Here is a 23,876-nt window from a genome sequence, read left to right on the forward strand (position 1 = left end):
GATTTGTTGTATTTTTTATTGATAAGTTGTGTATAACAAACTGAATTTTGGCGAAAGTGGGTATAGTGTACTATACCTCCGAGGGAATATATATATATATATATATATATATATATATATATATATATATATATATACACATACGAGGGTCACTACGAAAGTTTTAATGTGAAATAACTTACATACTTAAAATCAGTTTTAAAACACTTACATTTTCTCAAAGTATTCACCATTACACACTTTTGTATCCTCGAAAATTACTTTTGGAAGCAGTGTTGCCAGTCTTTTTCTTCAAGTGTTGAAAGTTCATTCTCGTAAGTCACTATAGCTTCTTCAGGGCTGCAAAATCTCTTCCCACGCATGCGATCTTTGATCCTGGGGAACACAAAAAAATCACACGGGGCCTGGTCAGGGCTATACGGCGGATGTCATAAGTTTTACCTCCGTAGATTCTAAAAGCTGAATTCTGATGTTGGCCGTGTGTGCGTACGCGTTGTCATGATGAAGCAGGATCCCACGCAATCCAGTTCTTGAACGCCGTTCTCGAAGTTTCTGGAACACTTTTGTTAGGCAAACAGTGGTGTACCACTGAGCAGTAACAGTCCTTTGTTCTTCAAGTGGAACAGTTGCAACATGTCCAGATTTGTTGAAGAAAGTTGCGACCATCTTCTTCCCCACACTTCGCGATCGCTTTACTTTGTGGGTGGATTTTCGTCTGTAAAGATCCAAACTGTAGACTGGCGTTTATTTTCAGGGTCAAATTGATAGATCCAAGTCTCATCACCAGTAACAATGTCAGAGACGCGTCGAGAATTGCCTCCATCAAATCTTGCCAGCATTTCTTCATACCATTCCACACGCATGCGCTTCTGTTGTTCAGTCAGTGTGAGGCACCCAATGAGATGAAACCTTCCTGAGCTGAAGATGATCATGAAGAATTTTTGTTACTGCTGGCGATCCAATGTTCACTGTTGATTCAATGTCCTTGAAAGTTGTTCGAGGATTTTCTCGAATCATTTGTTCCACAACGGTAATGTTTTCATCTGACACAGCTGTTGCCGGACGCCCCTCTCTCTCTTCATCTTTAAGCAATGTCCGGCCTCTTCTGAATTCACCAAACCACCGAAAAATTGTAGCACGGGAAGGAACAAGGTCCCCAAATGCCCCCTGCAAACGGTCAAGGCTTTGTGTCTCGTTCAAACCACTTTTAAAATCGTAAAGGATCATTGCCCGAAAATGTTCCCTTTCGAGCTCCATTCTAGACAGCCGAATACTGCTCACATCAACAAACAAGTGAAGGCGATACGGCTACGCCGATAAGTGGGGCGAGTTGAAACTTGCTTCGCTTCTTCGCTCTGGATACCACTACCAAACGCAATTGTTTGAATTCAAATACTGTGCCACAACAATGCGTATCTCAAAACTTTCGTAGTGACCCTCGTGTATATATATATATATATATATATATATATATATATATATATATATATATATATATATATATATACCGATATATAAATCAGATGTAAAATTAGACTGTCCACACAATGCTCTGGATTTGAAGTATCTAGAATGCGCCGTATCCATATTCTTCGTAGTCTTGTTAGCTGTTCTCGTTTGTTCAGTTTTATTTGTTCCTTGATTATTATTTGCATAGATATAGCTGCTTTCTTAACATGATTTCGATTAATGTTCTTCAAAATGACTGTTGAATAAGAACTTTGTATAGGTGCTTGGGGTCCGTGGTTCGAACCCAGCTCGCGCGGTGGGGACTTTGTAGTGCATAAGCACCGTGCTCGTGGGTTTTCTCGGGGTTCTCCCTCATAGATTTGAGCCCAATCGGGTAAATCTTCCCTTTATAGTATAATTAAAAAAATGTACTATACTTGAACAGCTGACAGGTTGTAGTCACATAATAGATGGACTGGTTTCAGTGAAACCTAATCACTTTCTACCTTTCTTGAAGGCTCTGGGATGGAAGGCTGGTGATTTTTGGCGTTAATGATCTACACCAGGGTTAGGTGGTGCGCAAACTGTCGTTGGTGATACGTACGACGTATTATGATGATAATTACTATGTTTTGTTTGTAACTCACTGCAAAAGGTTAACCCGTGATTCTCTCTCGCGCTCTAGCTCTAGCAGTCTGAATCTCCGTGGAAACTGACACGTCGGTGTGTGAAACATTCTTCTAAGTGATCTTAATTCTGTTGTCAGTGTGCTTAAAGATATGTTGGTTGAGTGGAGATCCGTTCTGTACCGAGGCTGTATGAGACTAGAATCTACAGCTTAACGTAGGACCCGAACTATATGAACTTCGGCCGGGAATCAAACCCGGCTTTCCCGCACCTACGCTTACGTGTGCAGAGAGAATTTAGTTTTGTTGTAGAAAGATGTTTTATGGGTTTAACATTGAACCCATCCTCTTTATAATTTTCTGTTTAAAGATGACCATACGTCACAGCCGTACAGGGTAACTGCAGTTTCTGTACAGTTTTCTGTTAGCGAAAGCACGTGAAGTGAGATTGCGTATAGCAAGGGATATTGGTACTAACAAGAGTAATTATAAATTTAAATTGAGTTAATTTGCACCAAAAAAAAAAAAAAAATCATAATGAAATCAATTATCGGTCACATAAGCGTAAAATATTCAAAATAATATGATCTGGCAATTATCTCAGTTCCTGATTTGTGTGTGTATATGTAATAGTTTCGCCTCTTTCCCCGTTTTGAGACTAAATAATATGGAGATATGGCTTACAGTTCATATTTACAGTATTTGTTCAGTTGTTGTTTAGTTTTTTTTTGTTACTATCTCCAAAAGAGCACTCCGGTGATCTTGTCTACATGTACGCCTTTGGTCACGTGCCCCTGGTTTCATACCAGGTGAGAGAACATTAAAAAATATTAATGCATTGCGGTGGCATAAGGTATATGCTCATAGAACTTCCGCCCTTTTACCTAACTATTCAAATATATATTTGGTACCCAAAAAAGTTGTCGGATTTTGACCATACAGGAGAGGCTTACCTGAAAAATCAGAAATAGTTTCCGTCAGCATCAGTAGTCTCCATCCAAACTATACGAGGCTAAGTCAAAAAGTATCTGCAATCCTTATTATTATTATTATTATTATTATTATTATTATTATTATTATTTATTATCCCAAGAGTATAGTATTCATATCATTTTTGAACATCATTCTGCTTTTCAATGCACCTGCCCATCGTTGCACAAGCTTTCCGATAGCCTTTGCAAATAGTTTGATTGCGCAGCAAGCCACGAATGCACCGCTTCCTTTACCAGTTGGTCGGAGCTGAATCGACAGCCTCTGAGAGCATCTTTAAGTGGACCAAACAAATGATGATCTGACAGGACGAAATTGGGACTATATGCAGGATTCTCCAACACATCGAAACGCGGCGTATGAAGAGTTTGAGCAGTGTAGGCGGTGGTATGTGGACGCTCATTGTGATTTAACACAAGAACGCCTTCCGACAATCGATTTCTGCGTTTATTACGAATTGCAAGATTCGATTTGCTTACCAGCACGTCAATTTACCTTTTACTGTTTATTGTTGATCCCTTTTCCAGGTAATGTTCTAGGATTGATCCTTGAGAGTCCCAAAGCAATGTAAGCATTATTTTCCCTGCAGAAGGTTGGCTCTTGAATTTCTTCTTGACCGTGGTTCAAAGTGATGAATCTACGTTTCATCTCCAGTGATGATTCGCCTGAGGAACGCTTGATATTCGTTAATATAATGGTTCAGTAGGTGCTCGCAAATTCTTACACGGTTTCGCTTGTGCTCTTTATTGAGATTTTTCGGAACTCATCTTGCACAGATTTTTATGAAAGTTAAGCCTGTTATGCATGTCATCATATGCAGAAACATGACTAATCTGCATATGGGTTGTCACTTCAACAGTCGCTCGTCTGTTCTCAGAATAAAGGCACGGACTCCTTCAATAATGCTATCAGTTGTTGCTGTAACTGGACACCCTGCTCTTTCTTCATCCTTCAGGCTCGTTCGACCACTTTTGAACTGTTGAAACTACTGGTAAACACTTCACTAGGCAACACATTGTCCCCATGTTGTGTTGAAAATCTTATATGAATTTCTGCTCCGGATACATTTTTAGACCACAGAAAACGGATGGCAGAACGCTGTTCTTATTTGGGGCGCACAGAGTCTGGCGCGGCCATCTCTACTTCAGAATAACACAAAGCAGACTGATGTGATAACGGTGCACCCTACCTCAGGCGAAGTCAACGGTGTCACTTAGCGTCTGATGAGCACAAAATACCTTAGAGCTAATCGTAGATCAATATAAAAATATTCGTTACTTATTGACTTATCTTCGTAGATCCTACGGGGATAGAATTCAGAGAACGTGACCTTATCGAAAGTTTGAAATAATCTGACGGGGCAATGCCCGGAGAACGAGGAATGCATTAGTTTCCTAAGTAGGGTGGATAATTAACACTACTGACAGCAGCTAGAGTCTTCGAATTATCGTAAAGCAGAATAAATATACTTTATAGATTCACAGGGACGTGTATTTCATTCATACTTCCCAAGTGCTTCCAGTGGACGATTTCATTGAATGTCTGGTTAGGTGGCGGGAATTCTGATGTATGATGATCCGAGTAGATTACCAAATAGAGCACGTTTATTTTTATTATTTGTTGTTGTTGTTTAGAGGTGGGTTTATGTGATATTAATCAATTATTACTGCATCGTGGCGTATCGTAAATAATCAGCTTTTTGTCTTCAGCATTTTGTCCAGAAACTGATCCTGCTACAACAGAAGAGTTCCCTTTTCTTGATTTGAGCCTGTGGCCCCGCGTAGCATAGTCTCTAACTCTCTCGCCTTCAGTGCGAGCGGTCCCAGTGGGGGCACTCGGTCGAAAAAGTGTAATACGCTTTTTCAGGCCAGCCACCCTGAATGAGGTTTTCCTCATTCACACCAGGCAAATGTCGAGGTGGTACCTAGCTTACAGGTCCCTGGCCGCTTCCCTCCTTCTCCAATCCTTTCTTCCTTCCCTTCCCCGAATAGTGTGCTCGCCGAGGGACGTCATCTCTCAAAAACGTGACGGGCTAAATGGCCTTAGATGCTGAGAGCCCAGAAATCAAAAATCCTAATCCTAATCCTTGATTTGAGCCTAATGTGGAACCCATCGTTGTATTTTATGCCATTTTCCAAGTTTTTGAAGGTGCTACAGAATGGTTTGTTATCTGCAATTGGGTGCATCACACGTTTTCCTATTATCGAACTTGAGCGATTCGTTGTCTATCGCTTGTGGAGGTTCCGCACATAGTGTTTCCTGGACGAATTCATCACAGTTTGTGCTCATTAATCATACGCCCTTCTGAATGCCAGGTATCCTTTTGGTCCTGTCTTCTGTTTCTAGTTTAAACTTATAAACCACACTGTCTTCTGTTCCTAGTTTAAACTTATAAACTACACATGGTCGTGTAGCGCTTTTTAAGGTTCCCATCTTTCACTTGCTCCCACTCACGTCTCCTTTGACTGGCATCCTCAACCAGTATGCTAGGAGGAGAAACTCGTTACCTTTTTTTTTTTTTTTCTCACAAAATTAAATGTAGGGATACTGGATGCAATACCACCATGTTGGATATCCGACAATTTTTTCAGGTTGCCAATAGGAGGTAAACTATTAGTATTGTTTACTATGAAAGGTAGTGATCTTGAGTTCACTCTCTTTTAAAACAGTGCAGAAAGTATTTTATATTTTACATGATTTATTAATAAATTGTAGTTTTTTGCAGCGTGAAAATAATTTTGTGTATTTCCATTGTCAAATGGTTTTAGATCATGTATTATTATGAGACGTAAGCTCAAAAGATTATAGTATATTGAAAGCTTTATATATATATAATAACATATGCATGCTGTTTCACAAAATTTGCACTTATGTATAATGCTTTGTACAGAAGTATGAATGAAACAGGTTTGGCTTGTACTACTATGTGCACAAGAATCGTTATTTCTTTTTTTTTCACCGCTACAGATACAGTTAAGAAGTACTCTAACCAAGAAGTGCATACAAAATCACCTGTGGGAGTATACCCAATGCAAATGCAGCATCTGAGTGTGTTGTCTATTCCACCAGTTGATTGGATAACAACCTCAATAGGCCCAGGTACTTGAAAAGTTCTTGGGTATGTTCGGTATATTATAGGACACCTTATTTTTCCTTACTGAATGCATGTAACCTGCATGTGTTCCTTATCTGTATTTGTACGTAAGTCCACGTACTGAGTGAATTATATGTTGTTCATATTTCAGAAGTATTTTGTTTTTTTTAGTGTAGTAGTGAACAGTAAAAAATTACTTATTTGAAGAATTCTTTTTTAAAGTGTAATATGTAATACAAACGTGGGTTTTAAGAGCTCAATCTGAGTACGTAGTGTTGATAGAAGTGAAGCTTTGAACTCACGCTATGTTTCGTTCACATCTTATAACTCGATAACCGAAAAACCGAACTCGATAACCGAAATTTTTCACTGATACTTGGTTATAGGCAAAATTGTCATCGTATTTAACCCTTTTAAGATTTGGTGCCGATTTTTAGATACTAAAATAGTGTCTTCATTATTCGATTAAAAAAAGTACCAAGAAAACTTTTTACTTCGGTTTTTCTTAAGTATGGAGGCATTGTAGAACACGTTACATATGGTTTCACACCTTTCTGCATTGAAACACAGTATGTGATGACGTTATAACTTTAAAAAAATGTTATGCTTCTTTTTTTTTTTTTTTTTTTTTTTTTTTTTTTTTTTTAACGGGCATACTTTTGCACCTAGAAGATTGAAATTTTGCACACATTCAGTGTTCCCCTTAGCATTTTTCAGATTTTTCAATCTCTGCGTTAAAACAAGGGGGTCCAGAGGGGCAAAAAGGTAAAAAAAATTCCTTTTTTCGCGATTTTTCCCACTTCAGATACATGGAGATATGTGAATGGTACTGTTTGAAAGTCTGTTCTATTCTGAAGAGAGTAATGTACGAACCATGACCGTAGGGTAAATAGGAGTGTCTCAAGAAATTTTTATATTACATCTGGGTCTTTTTGAGTAATCTGGGGCATTGTGGGGCTGATTGGTAAATATTTTTTCTCACCCTTACTATTCAAGATAAAGTTTAAAATATTGTACACACATGTAGTATACCCGTGAATATTTTTCAGTTGATTTTGAGATCAGTGCGTTAACACAGAAAGGGGTCCAGAGTGCGACTCAAATTTTAAAAAAAGTTTAAAAAAAAGATCTCTCAATTTCTCTCCTTAGAGATATAAGGAAATATGAATGGTGCCGTTTGAAAGGCCGTTCTATTCCGAAAAGAATGAGGTACGAACCATGGTCCTAGGATAAATAGGGATGATGCTGTAGCCGCTTGACAAAATCTATAATTTACCCCCAAAAAGCCATAATTTAAAAGGGTTAATAATTTAAATTCTTTAGAAGTACACACAAGCATTTCATAGCTGTATATGGTTTATTAGGATCTTTTTTGAGGGGGTGGATATGGAAAAATACAAATTTTCGATGTCACATGTGTATGCCTTTCAGGGTAAAGGAGATTGATGAAGTGAATGTATGAAAGAATTGTAGAATGAGAATGTGGGAGGAAAACGAGAGAACCCAGACACACAATGCTATCTATAAGACAACGTGGCCTTGGATCGAACCAGGGATCCCTTGCACTAAAAATGAGTTGTACCCGCTTATCCATCATTTCCCATCAAATAATAAAGTATTCACAATAGTTGGATTATTTCCACCGATTGCCAGAAGATAGAGCTAATAATTTCGTGTAACTCAGTTTTACCTAATTTAACCGTAAATACCGTTACAAAGTTCCAAAGGCTGTAGCGCTTTCCGTTGTGAGAGTAAACTAATATGGCATTGGAATGTACGATGACTATTGTGAGTGCTGACGTCGAAAGGGGGTCACATAACCTTGACGGGCATTGTGGAATGGGTAATTACGAAAACCATGTACTAGTGACAACGTAAGAAAAACAGCTAGTTGAAATTCTCAACACAGTTGAAAAACTGAAAATCAGTTGCATGTTTGTGTGCCGCAAAGTCCAATGCTTTCTCTTGATACTGGGTCCGCTTAGGATCGTTCAAGAGGAGGCCGTCCACGAATTGCAAGAACTCCAGAAGCTGTTACGAGTAAAGCGTGATTAGAAACCTCGTACAAGAACAGTCGAAATTAACCAAAGAGTGGCTGGAGCACAACGTGCCTAACCTCATATTCACTGATGATTGGCCCTGTAACATCCCTGACCATAATCCTCTTGATTACAAACTGTGGGCAGTGCTTGACGGTATTGCCTGCAAGAAGTCGCCCCTCAGTTTGACAGTTTTGAGCGGAATAGCGACATTTTCCTGGAGACAGTGTGTACTGACGGTAGACATTTTGGATGATAGCTACAAATTGTCAGACCACGTATGCTTAACATCCTTTATGCACTTGTAAATTACCGTAACTTTTTCGTTTGTAACCGTATTTATGGCCAGACTAGATATATTTCAAAGGCATTTACTTCTAACAGAATGGCACCTAATCTTCATTATTTTTTAATGTGCTGAGCATTAAATATATTTTGTTAATGATTATAGTATCCGATGAATACAATCTTGAATTTAAAAAGGAATAGCCATGCAAATGTCGTCTTTCTGGGGATTGAATATATAGAATGGACATTAGCTTACTTGATACTTTCTAACATAGAAATTCTAAACCTGACTGCTAGAAGAAAGGAATTGCAAGTAGTATCGATTTGTGTGAATTTCGTACGAGTAGCCAGATTTAAAATAGGTGAAAAGTACTTTGTGACTGATAATATTTTATGGGAGATGCTAAGAGCAGGAAGACTCCAAACTCCAGTTTTATATATATATATATATATATATATATATATATATATATATATATATATATATATATATATATATATATATATATATATATATATTGAAATAAGGGCCCTATTATTGTAATGTCTAGTGTTGATATTGCCCCAGTGTGCTTAAATTTTCTGTAATCTACGTAATGCTTTGTGTCCGTTCTTTTAAAATATAAATGTAAACCATCTTATTGTTCCAGAATCATTTTGAGTTGGTTGTTTAGGCTTAGTTGGTCTTGCCTCATGGGGCCAGGGTAATTTAATAAGAGTGTCTGGTTGATTTTCATATTGTCATTGGTGCAAAATAATTTCAACTACTTCAACTACAATTAAAATATTGATTAGGTTATAGTACCTGTTATTGTCTTAATCCTAATTATCGTACTTAGCTATCAGTTACAGAATATTTGCAGAAATCTTTTGATGAGAAGCAATTCTAGCGGCAGCGGTGAAGATGATTACTATTTTTGATACAGTACTCGTGATACAATATGTACAATACTTGTTTCCATTACAAGAACAGCGTGCAATCATTCGTGTTCTCCATTTGCGTGGTGTGACACCGCTTCAAATTCATCATCAGTTGAGTGAGACATGTGATGATGATATCATGGATATAGCTAATGTGCGTTCGTGGGTGCGACAATTCAAAAAAGGCAGAACTAATGTGACAACAAACCAAAACAATCTCGGCCTCGCATAAGCCGGTCTGACAACATGATCGAACGAGTAGAGAAAGTTGTTTTGGAGGACCACCGAATGATTGTGGAACACATCATCTCCAAATTTATCATTTCCGTGGGATCTGTGCACTCGTCAAAACTGTTACACCTACGAACGCACAATAGGCACATCCATGACACCATCATCACATGTCTCACTCAACTGGCGATGAATTTGAAGCGGTGTCACCATGCAAATGGAGAAAACGACGAGTATCAAAAACAGTAATCACCCTCATCGCTGCCGCTCGAGTTGTATGTGCCGTATAGTGTTGCATCTGTCACGCATTAACGAGTGCTCGTATTTTAAACCAACATGTTTCTATCTGTTATCAGTGCTGAGAAAGAAAATTGGAGGTGTTATAACTCGAATGCACCTCGTACGTACACATTTTTCTCAACGTCTTCGGCGTGATTCTATGGCCACTAAGAATACTTCTTTATGATGTGTTATGACCACTATAAAATTGTTGAAGCCAGTGCGGCCTAACTGAAAAATGAGCCTCTACAGCGTATTCTTCAGTCAAAAGCAGCCGAAAATCGCTAGGAGTGAGGTCTAGGGAGTATGAAGCATGAGACACCATTTTAAAGTTGATGTTAAGAAGAAAATCCTCAGTTGGACGCACATTTCGGCATTTACTATATTTTTACCGCACGTCTTACTGAGTTATCGACTACTATCAACAGGTGTCATATCACGGAGGTGAAGAAAACTGATGATCGCACTGTTCTTTCACAAACGTCGCCAGTATCGCAAATGCTGTGCACAATAGCAGCAGCTAGGAAATACGAGCGCTTAACAGTGCTTTATCACATTCAGAAAAAAAAAAAAAAAAAAAAAAACTGCGTCCTTTCAACTGGTCACAGTACCTGAAGAAAGAAAAAAGAAAAAGTTTCATTTTTAAAAGTATATTAAAATGCTCATGTTAATTTGGGAACTACGTATACCTAAAATCAATCTGACCAAAGCAAACTCTTATTAGTAGTCTGCGTTAGTTTCCAATATGTCTGATGAAAATGTTATATTGTCGAAACTACGACACCGATTGGTAATAATAATTGTTTGCTTTAGACAATTTTATTAAAAAATGTATAAAATAAATTTTAAAGTGTATTTCTGAGTATTCAGTATTTACGAAATCTTTTGAGTACCTTAAAGCAATTTTAAGTTCATTGATTTTTTTTTTCTTTAATTAAAGGGGGAACTTTTCAGTTGTTCTCAAAGAAAATGCATGCTGGCAATTGGGATTTTATATTAAAGTTGCTATATTCGTAATACTAGAAATTTAATTAAATCAAATATTTTTCAGATCCCCTTAACAAGTTCACGTCGTTTCAAGGAGGAAAGGAATTAAGCGCTGAGGGAAAGGTGAGAATAAGATGGATTCAAATTAGTTGCTGAAACAGCCCAGAATACTTGAATGTTCATTGAGAAATATTTTGGTGCATCTTTTTATATTATTTTGAATACGTTAGCGCAAATAACAGGTTACAAGTGTGAATTTGCAGTTGTGTATTCTCTCAAACTACTACTTGTTTATGAATAGTCGAGATTGTGACTGTTAGGTTTGGCTTAGAGGATGAATGAAAAATTATTCTCTCACAAAAACTGTCCTAATTTTTTTACGTACAGCTAAGCGAATAAACAATAAAGGAAGTAAATGCCTGTTAAAAGGGAGTGACAAAAGTTTTTTCGGTATGATAATTTACCTTAAATAATCTGTTTTTACAGGATATGAAGTTCAAAATTCGTGCATGTAATAGCAAACAGTTCTGTTACTTTTCAACACAATTTTCATCCACATTTACACACCATTGGAATTTTATCCTATCAAAAGCGTCAAAGATCTCTTTAAGGGACATGTTTAGTCACTGGAAAATGGCACTTCTAGACCCAAAACTTCAGTTGAAATGAATCCTTCAGTTTTTAAAACACCCAGAAATCAATGGGGATAGTTCATGGGAGCAAAATGGATGGTGACAAGTTCGGTGTATAAACCCTGTAAAAAGCCTTCTCGTACCTGTGAGATTTTCTTTTATCCTGTAAAAAGCTTTCTTACCATAGAGAAATTCCTTTGTTCCAACTGTCGAGGAACCTAATGTTAAACAGACTACGGATTGACGAGTCAATGAGTAAATTCTGTAAGGTTACAGAAAGTTATCGTAACATCGTTACCATTTTTTATTATTATATTGCAAAGCCAGACTAAAAAAATATTCTTAATTTATAAAACGGAACTGACCTTTAAAATCCCTGAAAATCATCTGAACTTTCTTCTTCCTCCTCTTCATTATTGTCCCCTTCATATATGAGATGGTCTTCACTGCCATCGAGAGCGTTACTTAAGACTGAAGAAATTTTAAATTAAACACTGAACATTTTTATATTAATTTTGAGTATAAGAAGTACCTGAATTTTGGATGCAGTTTTTCGAAGAATAATGTGCGTCTTATAGTCCGTAACGTACGGTACCAAAATTATTTTTCTTTCAACTTCTAGAATCCTTGCACGAAAAGTGCAAGGTATTTTCATTATGTGATTCGATCTTCATGTGATTGGCTTACGTACCTGTTGAAAAAGGCTTCAGAATATCTGGCAGAAAATTAGGTAAAATCTTATTAGCATAAACCAAGTAAGTGCTACATTTCTTACTTGCTGTCATGAGATTTTTGAACGAGAAATTTCTGTTGTGGTATCACCATAATCCGTGTAGGTTAGCCTTTGTTCAGTTCCACGATCCTATACGTAACAACCATTACATTCGATTTCCCAGCTGGTGCTGAACCTGATTCTAGTTACACAAAATTTTTAAAAATCTAGTTAAAACATTAATACAAAATTCAGTGGTATCGGTAGTTGCTAATTTAGAATACATGATTAGTATAGAATAAAAGAACAGAACATACACCTTTTAAGACGGAAAAAAATAAAATAAGAAAATCAGTGTTTCAGTACTTTTAATTCATTATTATAACTACAATAAGAGACAAACTTCTACGAGAATTAACACTGAATACTAAAGGCGTGTAATAAAATGTATTTTTCGTGTACTGTGGAATTACATCACGGTATATCTCAATAGACACACTTTCATTTTGTGCTATTGCTTGCATTATAAGACCTTTTACACTAGCGCCTTTTATATAACTCATTTGTAATACAAAGGATTAAATCCATGCTAACTAAAACTTTTTTAGGGGGGAGGTACGCGTAATTTGCATTTTTGATTAGGTGACATCAGTGCTTGCACAAAGGCATGAAAACCTAGGCCAGTTAGGTTCTTAAACTAATACCTTTTGCTACAATTGACCAATAACGGCATGGAGCAAATGAGCTCACGGTTTTCCATTTCACGAGAATTTGTATCTAATAGGGGAAATTTCCGAGTTACTCTGCCTTGTAATATTTGCTGAAACACCTTGGTGTATTACAAAGTGAAATAAAACGTATCAGATTCCTTTCTTGAATATTCTACGACTTAGTAGGCACTGAGACACAGGCTACCTTAAAAATAATCACAATGGTTGTAATGTTTCTGTAAGTCTGAAATATAATATTTGTGTTATTATAATGGTGGTGGTGTGGAGCGAAATAAGAAAATTTTCAGTTGTTTAGAAAATAGGACCGTGAAGTTTGACTTCACTCAATAATAGTAATAATTATTATTATAAATAATATTTGATTTTACGTAATTGAAATCGTTATAAAACTCGGCGGTGTTTGGTTTCCTATGCAGTGCAGATTATTTTTTTTAGTTCGAATGAAAAGAATTGTCTAGTTCTTAATTACTTCCTGTACGAAGTTGGTATATTGTTCAGTTCAGTGTTCTGGAAAGTATATTATTTAAGTTTCGGAATTAAAAATGGAAATCAACATTGTACGAATTGGTCATTTTGCAGCCTTTTCGTCAAAAATGTCAAAATTGAACAGTCCTGTTTTAGTTAGCATGGTGTCGTTTGTTCGATCCCTACCCAAAGAAGTTTGTGGGTGGACATAGGTTTGCGAGTTTTCTCGGGGTACTTTCGTTTCCTACCAGTCTCATTCCATCAATTCTTCCATCATTAGCTTGCCTTAATCCTTAGCCTAAGAGCATAATCGTGGGACGTTAAACTGAAGATTGGAAAGGAAGAACCCTACCTTCAAAACTACTAATGGCATAGAAATTGTAAACTGTATGCTATTACTTTGATACTTTATTCGTATCACAGAACATTTGAGAAAATTGATAATGGTTAGACATGCAGAACCTTAAGTAGTTTGAATTAAGTTTTAAAATAAATCAATCGTGAATTTCGTTCATTGGAATTAATTTAACCCGAGTGTAATTTTGTTAACATCAGAATTAAATATTGTCATTATTAAAAAGTATGAGTTTAAAAAAAAAATGTTCTTATATAATATCAAGAGAAAAATGGCATTGGCTGTTGTTGGGTATGTAATCGAGGACTTGTTTCTGGTCAGAACATGCTTTTTGTATCAAAACAGTGCAAAATGATTTAAAGAAAGATACAATAAATTCAAGAAAATTAGAAGTATATATTCAATATACAATTGTATCTGCCCATTCAAGAAAATCAGAAGTGCGTATTCAGTATACAGTTTTATCTGCAAGGCCAAACTACTGTAGTCACGGCTCTGTGATTGTATTTTAGTTCCATTATTTGTAGTATTTAGTTAGTGCTTTATTTGGCTTTCATAAAGAAAGAATTAAATTTCATTGTACTTGTCTCCATTTATTTCAGAGCTCTGGAAGGATAGATGAAAATGGTAATTCTGTCACTCATCACCAGCCAGTACCAAATTTGTTCTCAACACACAATAAAATAGACGGTTTAAACAACAATGAAAGGAAAAATAAACCAAGGAAAAACAAAGTAAGTTTCACATGACACGTATTTGAGAAACAAGGTGTAATATTATCGTTCAAGAATGACAGATGACAAGAAATTGTGAGTACAGTAAATATAAAACTGACAAGTTTTCCAAAGTAATCGAGAATATTGAGCACTGGTGCTAACGAGTCTACTAAAATATCATTTGGGACTAAACAAAACTCCTGACCGCATTTCAGCTAGAATTACTCCTATCAAATTGTCCGTCTAGACCGAACATTGTCGTGGAGAAGAATTACACTCGAACAGCATCCCATGTCTTTCATTCCGTGGGAATAACTGTTTGTACAGTATTGTTTAGGAATCTGTAGCAATACTGGGCATCAATTATTATACCTTCCCCGAAAAGTTTGTCAGGGAATCCATTTCACACACATTTCAAGGAATGGTAAGTGTTTGTTAATGATTTGGCTAGTGTTAATCACCAGTCTTCAAGAGGGATTTAGCCAACACTTTATTATAATTATGTGGGATAGTTAAATATGATTGGAGTAGGATGTGTCCATACGATTCATTTGCACCAGATAGTGTTTTACCAAGGAGCTGAACATTCGTATAATCTTGCACGGTTATTGTTTTTCCTGTGAGAGGTCTGCGCGGATATAAGAAATCGCATCAGCAGATGAGAATGAATCTGTAAAACTTTTTCTTTTCTTTTCTTTCTCTCAATGACAGTTAAAATTTTGAAAATAGTATCCACTATAAAACACATATATCCCTTTATAGTTTCGTGAATTTTATATCAAAATTCAAGCTAAATGTGTAGTACTCTTTTTTCCTATTGTAAGTCGACTGCACCAAATAAAATTCAGAACGAAGTACGAAATTAATGGGAAATATATTGATTTACTTCAGATTCCCTCGATTGTAGATTTCTAACTAGAAAATTATCAAGTTTGCAATACCATATTAGTTTATTAATTGTTAGATTATTATTTTTTTTTTATTTATTTATTTATTTATTTATTTTTTTTTTGGAACATATAATACGTAAGTGTCTTCGCTTAGAAGGCACAGAAAAATAAAGATAAAAGGCCCTCCAGAAGGAAGAATAAAGCCACCTCTCACAAAATTAGATTGATGCTTCATATTGAATATAGAGTTAAAAAGACTCAAATTTATTCTGGTGGCTCTTTGTTCCGAATTGGTAATAGTTTTATTACAGTAAGATCATCTAAATAATTTGTGTTTAGAAAAACGATCACTAAAATTCTTGTCTTTTCATTTACATTTTTATCCGCCATCCGCACAGAACAGGGTTGCCACAGACCTGGAAAGCCAGGGAAAGTCATGGAATTTGAAAGTAATCAGGGAAAGTCATGGAAACAAGGTCAAAAGGGATGAAAGTCATGGAAAATTATATGAAGATGTTTGTTTTAAGTTATTTTGCTGTTTTAATACTTTTTCACAGACTCTAAGTGGGTATCTTAGTAATGGTAGTTGTACATAGTTTTTGTTTGTGTGACAATAATAATAATAAATCTTCTTGAAATTACAACATACGAACAACCCAATGATGACAGAAGTAATATGACTTACTGTTTTGCTGAGGGTTAATGTTTTAATGCATATAAGGGTTAGGGGGTGTTCACGACGAAGGGATAAACTCTGACGAAGAGATCGTTATGATATGGAAACGTTATTGCTATAATAAATATTTTTTTAAATCTAATTTTAGCTTTGACACTTCTGGTAAAAAATGATTTATCTTTTTAATTATTTTGCTATTTTTTCACAGAATATCTTTTTCAGAATGATTTACTTAATGTTTTATTAGTTGTATTTTTCAGTAACATCACAATGGGACAAAAAATAAAATAAAATAAAATAAAAAAATAATAATCAGCAACCCGTGGCTAGAACTGTCATTATATCCTGCATTTGTTGGATGGCTTAAGAAATCAGAGGACATACATCATGCCTATTGCAGCCTGTGCTAAAAGGACGTTCTTGTCTAACATGGGAATAGCAGCAATCACATCCCATGCAAAGGGCTCGGGTCACCAAAAGCAGTGCTGAACAAAGTGCAGTTCAGGGTCTTTCGACATCTACCAGTGACACAAACTCGCACAACGTTCTGTCAGGTGTTGCGCGTGGTGATATAACTTCTGCGGAAATCCGATGGGCTTTGAAAGTAGTGGAAGATAAATTGTCTCTTAACTCCTGTGGAAAGATTAGTGACTTTCAGGTCCATGTTTCATGGTAGTTCATTTGTCATTAAATTTCAGCTGGGTAGAACAGTGTACATATATTATAAATCATGGCCTAGCTCCATATTTTGATACTGAACTGAAAGACAAATTGAGGTACTGTGAGGACTTTGTGATTTGTTTTGACGAAGCCTTGAATAATGTCCAAGAGACTCAGACCTGCTTACTAGGTATTTCGACACTAACAGGAACCTTGTGTATACACAGTACTTGAACAGGATATTTTTGAATGGAACCACAGCAGGTGACATTCTGGGAGCCTATGCCCGTGGCATAGCAGATCTACCAAGAAGAAATGTTGCAAGTATCCATGGACGGACATAATGCGAACTTGAGTTTCTTGAAGAAACTGAAAGAGAACATGTTTGCAGAAGATCCACATGGAAAGCAGCTATTTGATATTGGCGTTTGTGGATTACATGTCGTTCATGGGTGTATTGGTACTGCAATTCGAGGAGTTGGAGGAGTTGATTGGGAAGTGAACTTATTTCTGAGAGATTTGTACTATATTTTTAATAACTCACCAGCAAGACATGAGGAATATACAGCAGTGACAGGTAGTTCAATGTCCCCTATGAAGTATTGCGCAACAAGATGGCTGGAAAATGAAAAAAAAAAAAAAAAGCACTGAAAGGACATTGCAAATATTTGAGGATGTAAAAAAGTACATTCGTGAAACAAAACCGTTAAATTCTGAACCATACAAAAGGGTTACTGAAAGAGTACATGCGGAACCTCTTTCTGAAATATAAATTGAGTTTCTTTAAGACCATCTCATGTGATTGCCAAGGCTTTATATGAAGATTCCAGACTTCGGATCCAGTCTCCATATTGTATGGAGAGCTTTTGCATCTGTTGAGGATCCTCATGGCTCGAATTGTCAAACCAAGAGCAATGAAAGAAGCTATTACTGTCAAGCAGCAGTAGGCTGTACACATGGATAATCAGATGCCTTGCTTCTTGCCTCCAAAGTAGACATTGGATTCGAGTGTGAAAAGTTTTTAAAAGAAGTCAAAGGTGAAAAAGATGTCGGTGTTTTACAGTTTCGGAATGAATGTAGGACGTTTCTCATGAAAATGGTGGACAAGTTAAAAGAGATACCCCTTCAATATCCTGAAATGATAGGAATGTCTTGTTTTGATCCATCAATTATAATGAACGAACCTGAGGTAGGAAAATCTAGAGCAAATGCTCTCTTTAAGAGACTCTTCAGTTTAAACAGAATAAGTGGAAGTGTTGCAGAGAAGGCAAAGCATCAATATTTTCAACTATGTTTTGAGGCAAACGGTTCTTTGAAGAACATGCTAATAAACCACAGCGATTAGATAATTTCTATGTACGCATTCTTCAGGGTAAAAAGTATGCTGAACTGTGGCAAGTTGTAAAGCTAGTGTTGATTGTTTTACATGGTAATGCATCTGTGGAGTCTGGATTTCCGATCAACAAAGACTTCATGGTTGAGAATCAGATTTAGTTCAGCCTCATAGCACAGAGAACTGTTTGAGGCCATTCTGTTTCACGGTGGCAGAGAACATGTGTGACCGTCGTATTCTGTTGTGTCCGAGGGTACACCTGCCTCAGCAGTATGCAAAGGTAATTGCGCAAAAGAACATTATCAAACACAATCGCAAGAATCATTTAGGGCAAAAGAAACAAATTTTTATGATGAAAGAAAGTTTATATGAACCAAAAACTATTGAAGTTAAGATTAAAAAACTAAGTTCTGAGCTGAGGGCTCCGATTACAGGTTAAATAAAAGAAATGTTACGATACGCTTGTTCAGTGTATATGCTGGTAGGCCATCTTCTCAGGTGTTCCCTGCCTTGGATTCATTTCGAGTATGTGGTCCCCTTGTTCCAACCTGCTCCTTGATCCTGGCACCGGCTGCTGGAGCTCTGCTACTTCCTACCGCTGGAACTGTGAGAATGAGGAAGAGTTCTCGCTGGGATGCGTGGAGACTGCACTGGGATCTGCAGAGATATGTTCGAGCAGCAAGACAGGTGAAAGTTTTTTGGAAGAGGCACGAAAGAAGACAGAGAAGGAGAAAAATGACAAACTTAGGATTGCAAAGGAACTACAGAAACTGCAAGAAGAGAGAAAAGTCATTAGGATGAAAGCCCAGATAGAAGAGGAAGCAGTTGCAGAGAAAATCCGACGGTTGGAGAACGAAGGGAAAAAGTGAACCACTGTTATTCATAACAAATCCTTTAGACTTCATAGTGAGTATTCAAGACGAGAATTTTTCTTGCTCTCACACAAAACATATTATATACAAATGTTATGTGCATGTAAATATATTTTGTAAAGTGTACAAAAGAAAAAATAAATAAGGTGAGCGTTGGGCGGCTATGGAGATTATGGAGGCCGTTAAATATATATATATATATATATATATATATATATATATATATATATATATTAATTCTTCATCTAGCGGTCATGAAAAATAAGTACAAAACAGGTGGAAAGTCATGGAAAATGATTTAAAAAATTTTGTGGCAACCCTGCAGAAACTAAAAATGTTCGCAAAAAGCTATAATGATGCGGATACCCGTATACGCGCAGATGTCTATCCACAGTCTACTTGCAATCATCTAAATTTCAGCTATTTTAACGTTCTTTGTAAGAAATTCGATCAAGTAACGCTACTCCATAGCTACTGACACTACTCTTGTCTTGTAATTTTTACGCATGTGCCAAATACGGGCGTAGATATACTTGGCGAAATATTATATATCCACAAATTTAATTCTGTTACAAAAATGTCAGCTTGAATTATCTCTGTATTCGTTACTTCAATACTGTGAATATCGTTTTACGAAAGTTAAAATTGTATACAACTGAATTTGCTGTAAAAGTACGTTAATTGATAATCATAAAATCATACCTACGAAGAATACGTAAGAAATGGATAAGATTTTAAATTTTCAGATACCAGGATCAGCTTAATCCTATAGACCCTTTTTCGTACGAGATAGCGTTAGTGTCACAAATTTCAGGGTATGAGTCGCAGCAGAGTAGGCCTAAATCTCATTTAACAACTGACAGTTGAAGCAAGTAGATGTGAAATAAGTGTTGGAATTTTTATAATCAGACGTAAGGTATTGAGCCGGAAAGATTAACTTTGTGCAGGCCCGTGGAGAAAAATTAGTGCTTTTATGGGCAAGATACGTTGCCACAAACAACTACCAAAACATAGTTCAGTAGCTTTCGGTAGGAAATTTCGATGTCCAAGACGCTTTTGATAATGGGCGACCCCCATAGCAGAACGTGCTGCGATCTGCGATGTGATCGCAGAAAATTTGCCGCGCCTCACAGTGCGTCGACCAATGGACAAAAATGAGAAAAGAAATAATATTCTTCGGACTTAGAAATCGCACGAAATAAAGCACAGATGATTCACAAGACAGAAATCCCTAGTCAGAAATTGATGACACCCCATCAGCCTGCAGAGGGCTTAAGGGAAATTACCATATTAGGCCGAGATGACACTCTTACAGGTAACGATTTGCGTGCACTACTACTATATTATACCGACCTGAGTCGTTATCTCTACAGCGCTCGCACTGGTGTTTGAGACCAAAGCGAAGGGCGAGACTTCTTGTCACCAATGGGTAGTTGTAGCACAGGTACGTTCTTCCCTTTACGACGAACGTTTGGTAAGCATTTTGCTACTGGTATATTTGTAATATCTCAAAAAAGCCCTAGACATGTCTCGAGATCTCTGCAGGAATATCTTCCTTTAATGATTTCCTTTGGATTCAGCAATAGTGTGTGTGTGTGTGCAAGTGTCCGTAGTTGTGACTGTAATTACTGAAATTGCAAAAGACACCATAAAAAACAAGGACATTTTTTAAAGATGGATAGCAACCACCAATGCTGGTCGGAACAAAGCGGAAATTCTGCAGGCTGTTTATAGTGGTTATAAACTTGAAGGCGTCACAGATGTGTACAGCAGCTTAGAGAAATTTAGTAAGTTATTACATGTGATCTTGAGCAAAAATGGCTGATGTCGCATAGAGTTCGGTCGGTTTTCCTAGCTAAAAACATTGTGGCTTGATCGTGCGTGTACGCTTCCAGACTATGTATCAACAGTGAGTGATAACTGCTCGGTATCACAGCAACGTTGGAGCTTGCTCTACTCGCGGTAGACCCAGTAAACAGCTAGCGGAGTGTAAAAAATAGAAAAAGGCATGTAGCAACTAAAAAGGCAGAGGAACTTGCCTTTGCTGCTAAACAAGCAGCAGCAAAAGAAAATACATCAAGAAATGATGAACAATCAATCCAAAGGCTTATCAGTTATGCAGGCCTTATCCTTATTTGTGGATCTAGATCTTTCCGAAAGGCTTTACAACACGTTGCGGTCGTTGTCAACAGCATTCATGAAAACTGTTTCCCTAGCCTATATAGTGTTAGGAAAGCAAAGAAAGAACTTTTGCCCCAATGTATTAGTTACCGAAACATCTGCATAGGTAGACCTTCAAGAACTTTTTGTATAAAACTGTTGAAAGTATTTCCAAATCGCTGATGTTAGAAGAGAATGTAACGGAAAAATTGGTCTGTAAATGGAATTTTGATGGTAGCTGAGGTCTCAGTATTCACAAACAGAAATTTGATGATCATGATGTTAAATATACAGATAAATACATGTTTTTGATTGCCTTTGTCCCTCTTCAATTGATTGATGTCATATCCGCAATAGTTCTGTGGTTTAACAAGCGTCCAGGATCAAGACCTGTTAAGTTCATTTTCTCTAAAGAATCGCCCTGACATGAAGACTCGTATCGAGACGCTTGTGAACTGTACCTTGTCCCTTGGTGATGGTACATTAGATTTATATTTAACGATGGTAGATGGCAGCGCGTGTAACATTCTAAATGGATTCAACGCAACTCCAAATTGTTTCATTTGTGGTTCGAAACCAACGGAAATGAACTCAACCACAAATTCTGGTAAGGTTGCAAACGAAGCTCTCTCTTCATTTGGTCTATCCCTCTTCACGTCACGATAAGAACTTTCGAATGTTTATTACATATTGCGTACAGTCTCTCCTTCAAATCGTGACAGGTGAGGGATCCAGCAAACAAGGCAGTTTTTGAGGGGAAAAAAAATCAAACTGACTTTCAAGAGAAAATGGGCCTGATTGTGGATAAACCCAAACAAGGGTTTGGCTCCTCAAATGATGATAATACAGCCAGAAGGATCTTTCGGATCTCACGGAGGCTTCTGAAATAACACGCATTGATAAAACCCTTATTTGACACTTATCAGTAATTTTACGGTTAGTTGCTAGTGGCAGTCATCGATCAAGACAAGTCTTATTTGTGATACCAATTACTTATCCTTACGGTTATACAAGTGGTATTACATGTCCAGCAGTTTACACAAGTTACCAGTCCATGGAGTAGATATATTACAGTCTTTTGAGTTACCCCTAGGACAGTTTTCGGAAGAAGCTCTAGAAGCCCTCCACAAAGTCTTCCGTTACACTAGGCTACATCATACACGGAAAACTCGCTCCAATATTTGTTTAGACCTGATGATGCACATGCTTATTTTATCTGAACTATTGTCCCCTCCAAGATACAAATTTTCGCAAAGAAAAGGACAGATACGGATCTGGAAAGCTATTTCAAAACTGATGCTGCTGCCGATGTCCAGCTCCAGAATTCTTCGCTATGGAATTCGGTAACTTATCTAGTGATGTTGATGACTGATGTGCAAAAACTCTGAAGCTGTTGGTCATTTCATGTATTGCTTTTCATTATATTTTATTGTTACGTAGTTTTTAAGTCGTTTGTGTTCGTGTTTACGAGTACCGTGAACAGTGAATTTCTAACTTTTTTTTTTTTTTTTTTTCCTGGACGGGATATTATTCTCTGTACAAGTACAGTTGTCAAGTTCGACAGCTTCAAGTACGTTTGCTTCAGTCTGTGGCCAAACAACGCTTTGCGACACAATAAATGTCATAAAAGCTTAATTATGATTTATTTTTGTCCCATTACTCCCATATGCTGGACGCACTGTGCGCCTGTGCAAAAAAAAAAAATACCATAGGAAAAAAAATAGCCAACAGAAAACTATAAAAACATGACTGCTATGTGTAGACGTCTTAAATGCACGGACGACTCGCATAAATATAGTTTGAACTGTTTTTTACGTCAAATACTCTGTTGTAGTAAAGCTAATGATGTTTGAGTATACCATCGTCTGAGGTCATATTTGAAAGCTGGGGTTCGGTGGTTACTAATGTGATGGAGAAAAGGCCAGCAGAAAAGGATGGACTTAGTGATGATATTGGAACAACAGACCAGCTTGCATACATTATCCTAAATGGACCCCATCAGGATAAATTTATATTATATGAAGATCTGAAGTAAATTTCGGTCTAAGTGCCATTTTCATAAGTTTCGAGTTATAACCGGAATGATGGTCTATGGGCCAAGCCAGTTTAAGTAAATTCGGATCTAAGCGCCAAACCTGTGCGTAGTAGTCCAGATCATTGCCAATAGAATGTACTAGGGATACTGCTGAAAACTGTTCACCATACTTCATGTAATGCTGTAATAAAAACATGATAGTATCTTTATTTTTTATTTTGGAATTCCTGCAGAAAATTTTTGACTTACAAAAGCTCATCGCAGAAAGACAAAGTTCTGCCATCGAGTGGGCGACCAATCATACCAAAAGTGGGTGATATCCTGGCAGAAGTCGGACAGGCATGTAAGCAATCATGACAGCGCCAATGATGTAAACATCCATCACAAAACAGTGTTAAATCATTTGTAGAAAACTAGCTACAAAAAGAAGCTCAATGTTTGGCTACTACATGATCTGACTCAAAAACATACTAAATTCTATCTGCGAAATTCTACTGAAACGTAACGAACTTGAATTATTATGAGTAGTGACAATGTACGAAAAGTATCGTGGTCGTACCGAAAAGAAGTTCCATAGTTTGTGGCAAAGTCCATGAGGAGGTCGAGGATAATTATGTTGTGCGTTTGATGGGACTTAGAAGGCCATCGTGCATCACGAGGTGCTGCCGCCAGACATTACAACACTCGGACATTTACTGTCAAAATTAGCGCACCTAGTGATTTAAAAGGAACGGA

The 23,876-nt window shown here is 37.0% G+C and overlaps 1 protein-coding gene across 4 annotated transcripts in view; it reads left to right on the forward strand.

Annotated features, from left to right (window-relative positions):
• Positions 1 to 23,876, forward strand: part of LOC145693168 (uncharacterized) — a 221,060-nt gene that overhangs the window by 170,396 nt on the left and 26,788 nt on the right. For 3 of the 4 annotated variants that reach the window (XM_081768925.1, XM_081768926.1, XM_081768927.1), the window contains exons 5-7: positions 6,033 to 6,164; positions 10,969 to 11,027; positions 14,402 to 14,533. In XM_081768925.1, the coding sequence (XP_081625051.1) occupies positions 6,033 to 6,164; positions 10,969 to 11,027; positions 14,402 to 14,533 (323 nt within the window). The remainder of the gene's footprint in view (positions 1 to 6,032; positions 6,165 to 10,968; positions 11,028 to 14,401; positions 14,534 to 23,876) is intronic. The other variant, XM_081768928.1, reaches the window with a different exon arrangement.

The sequence above is a fragment of the Thermobia domestica genome, chromosome 8 (assembly GCF_964235325.1).
Source record: "Thermobia domestica chromosome 8, izTheDome1.hap1.1, whole genome shotgun sequence".
Lineage (NCBI taxonomy): Eukaryota > Metazoa > Arthropoda > Insecta > Zygentoma > Lepismatidae > Thermobia > Thermobia domestica.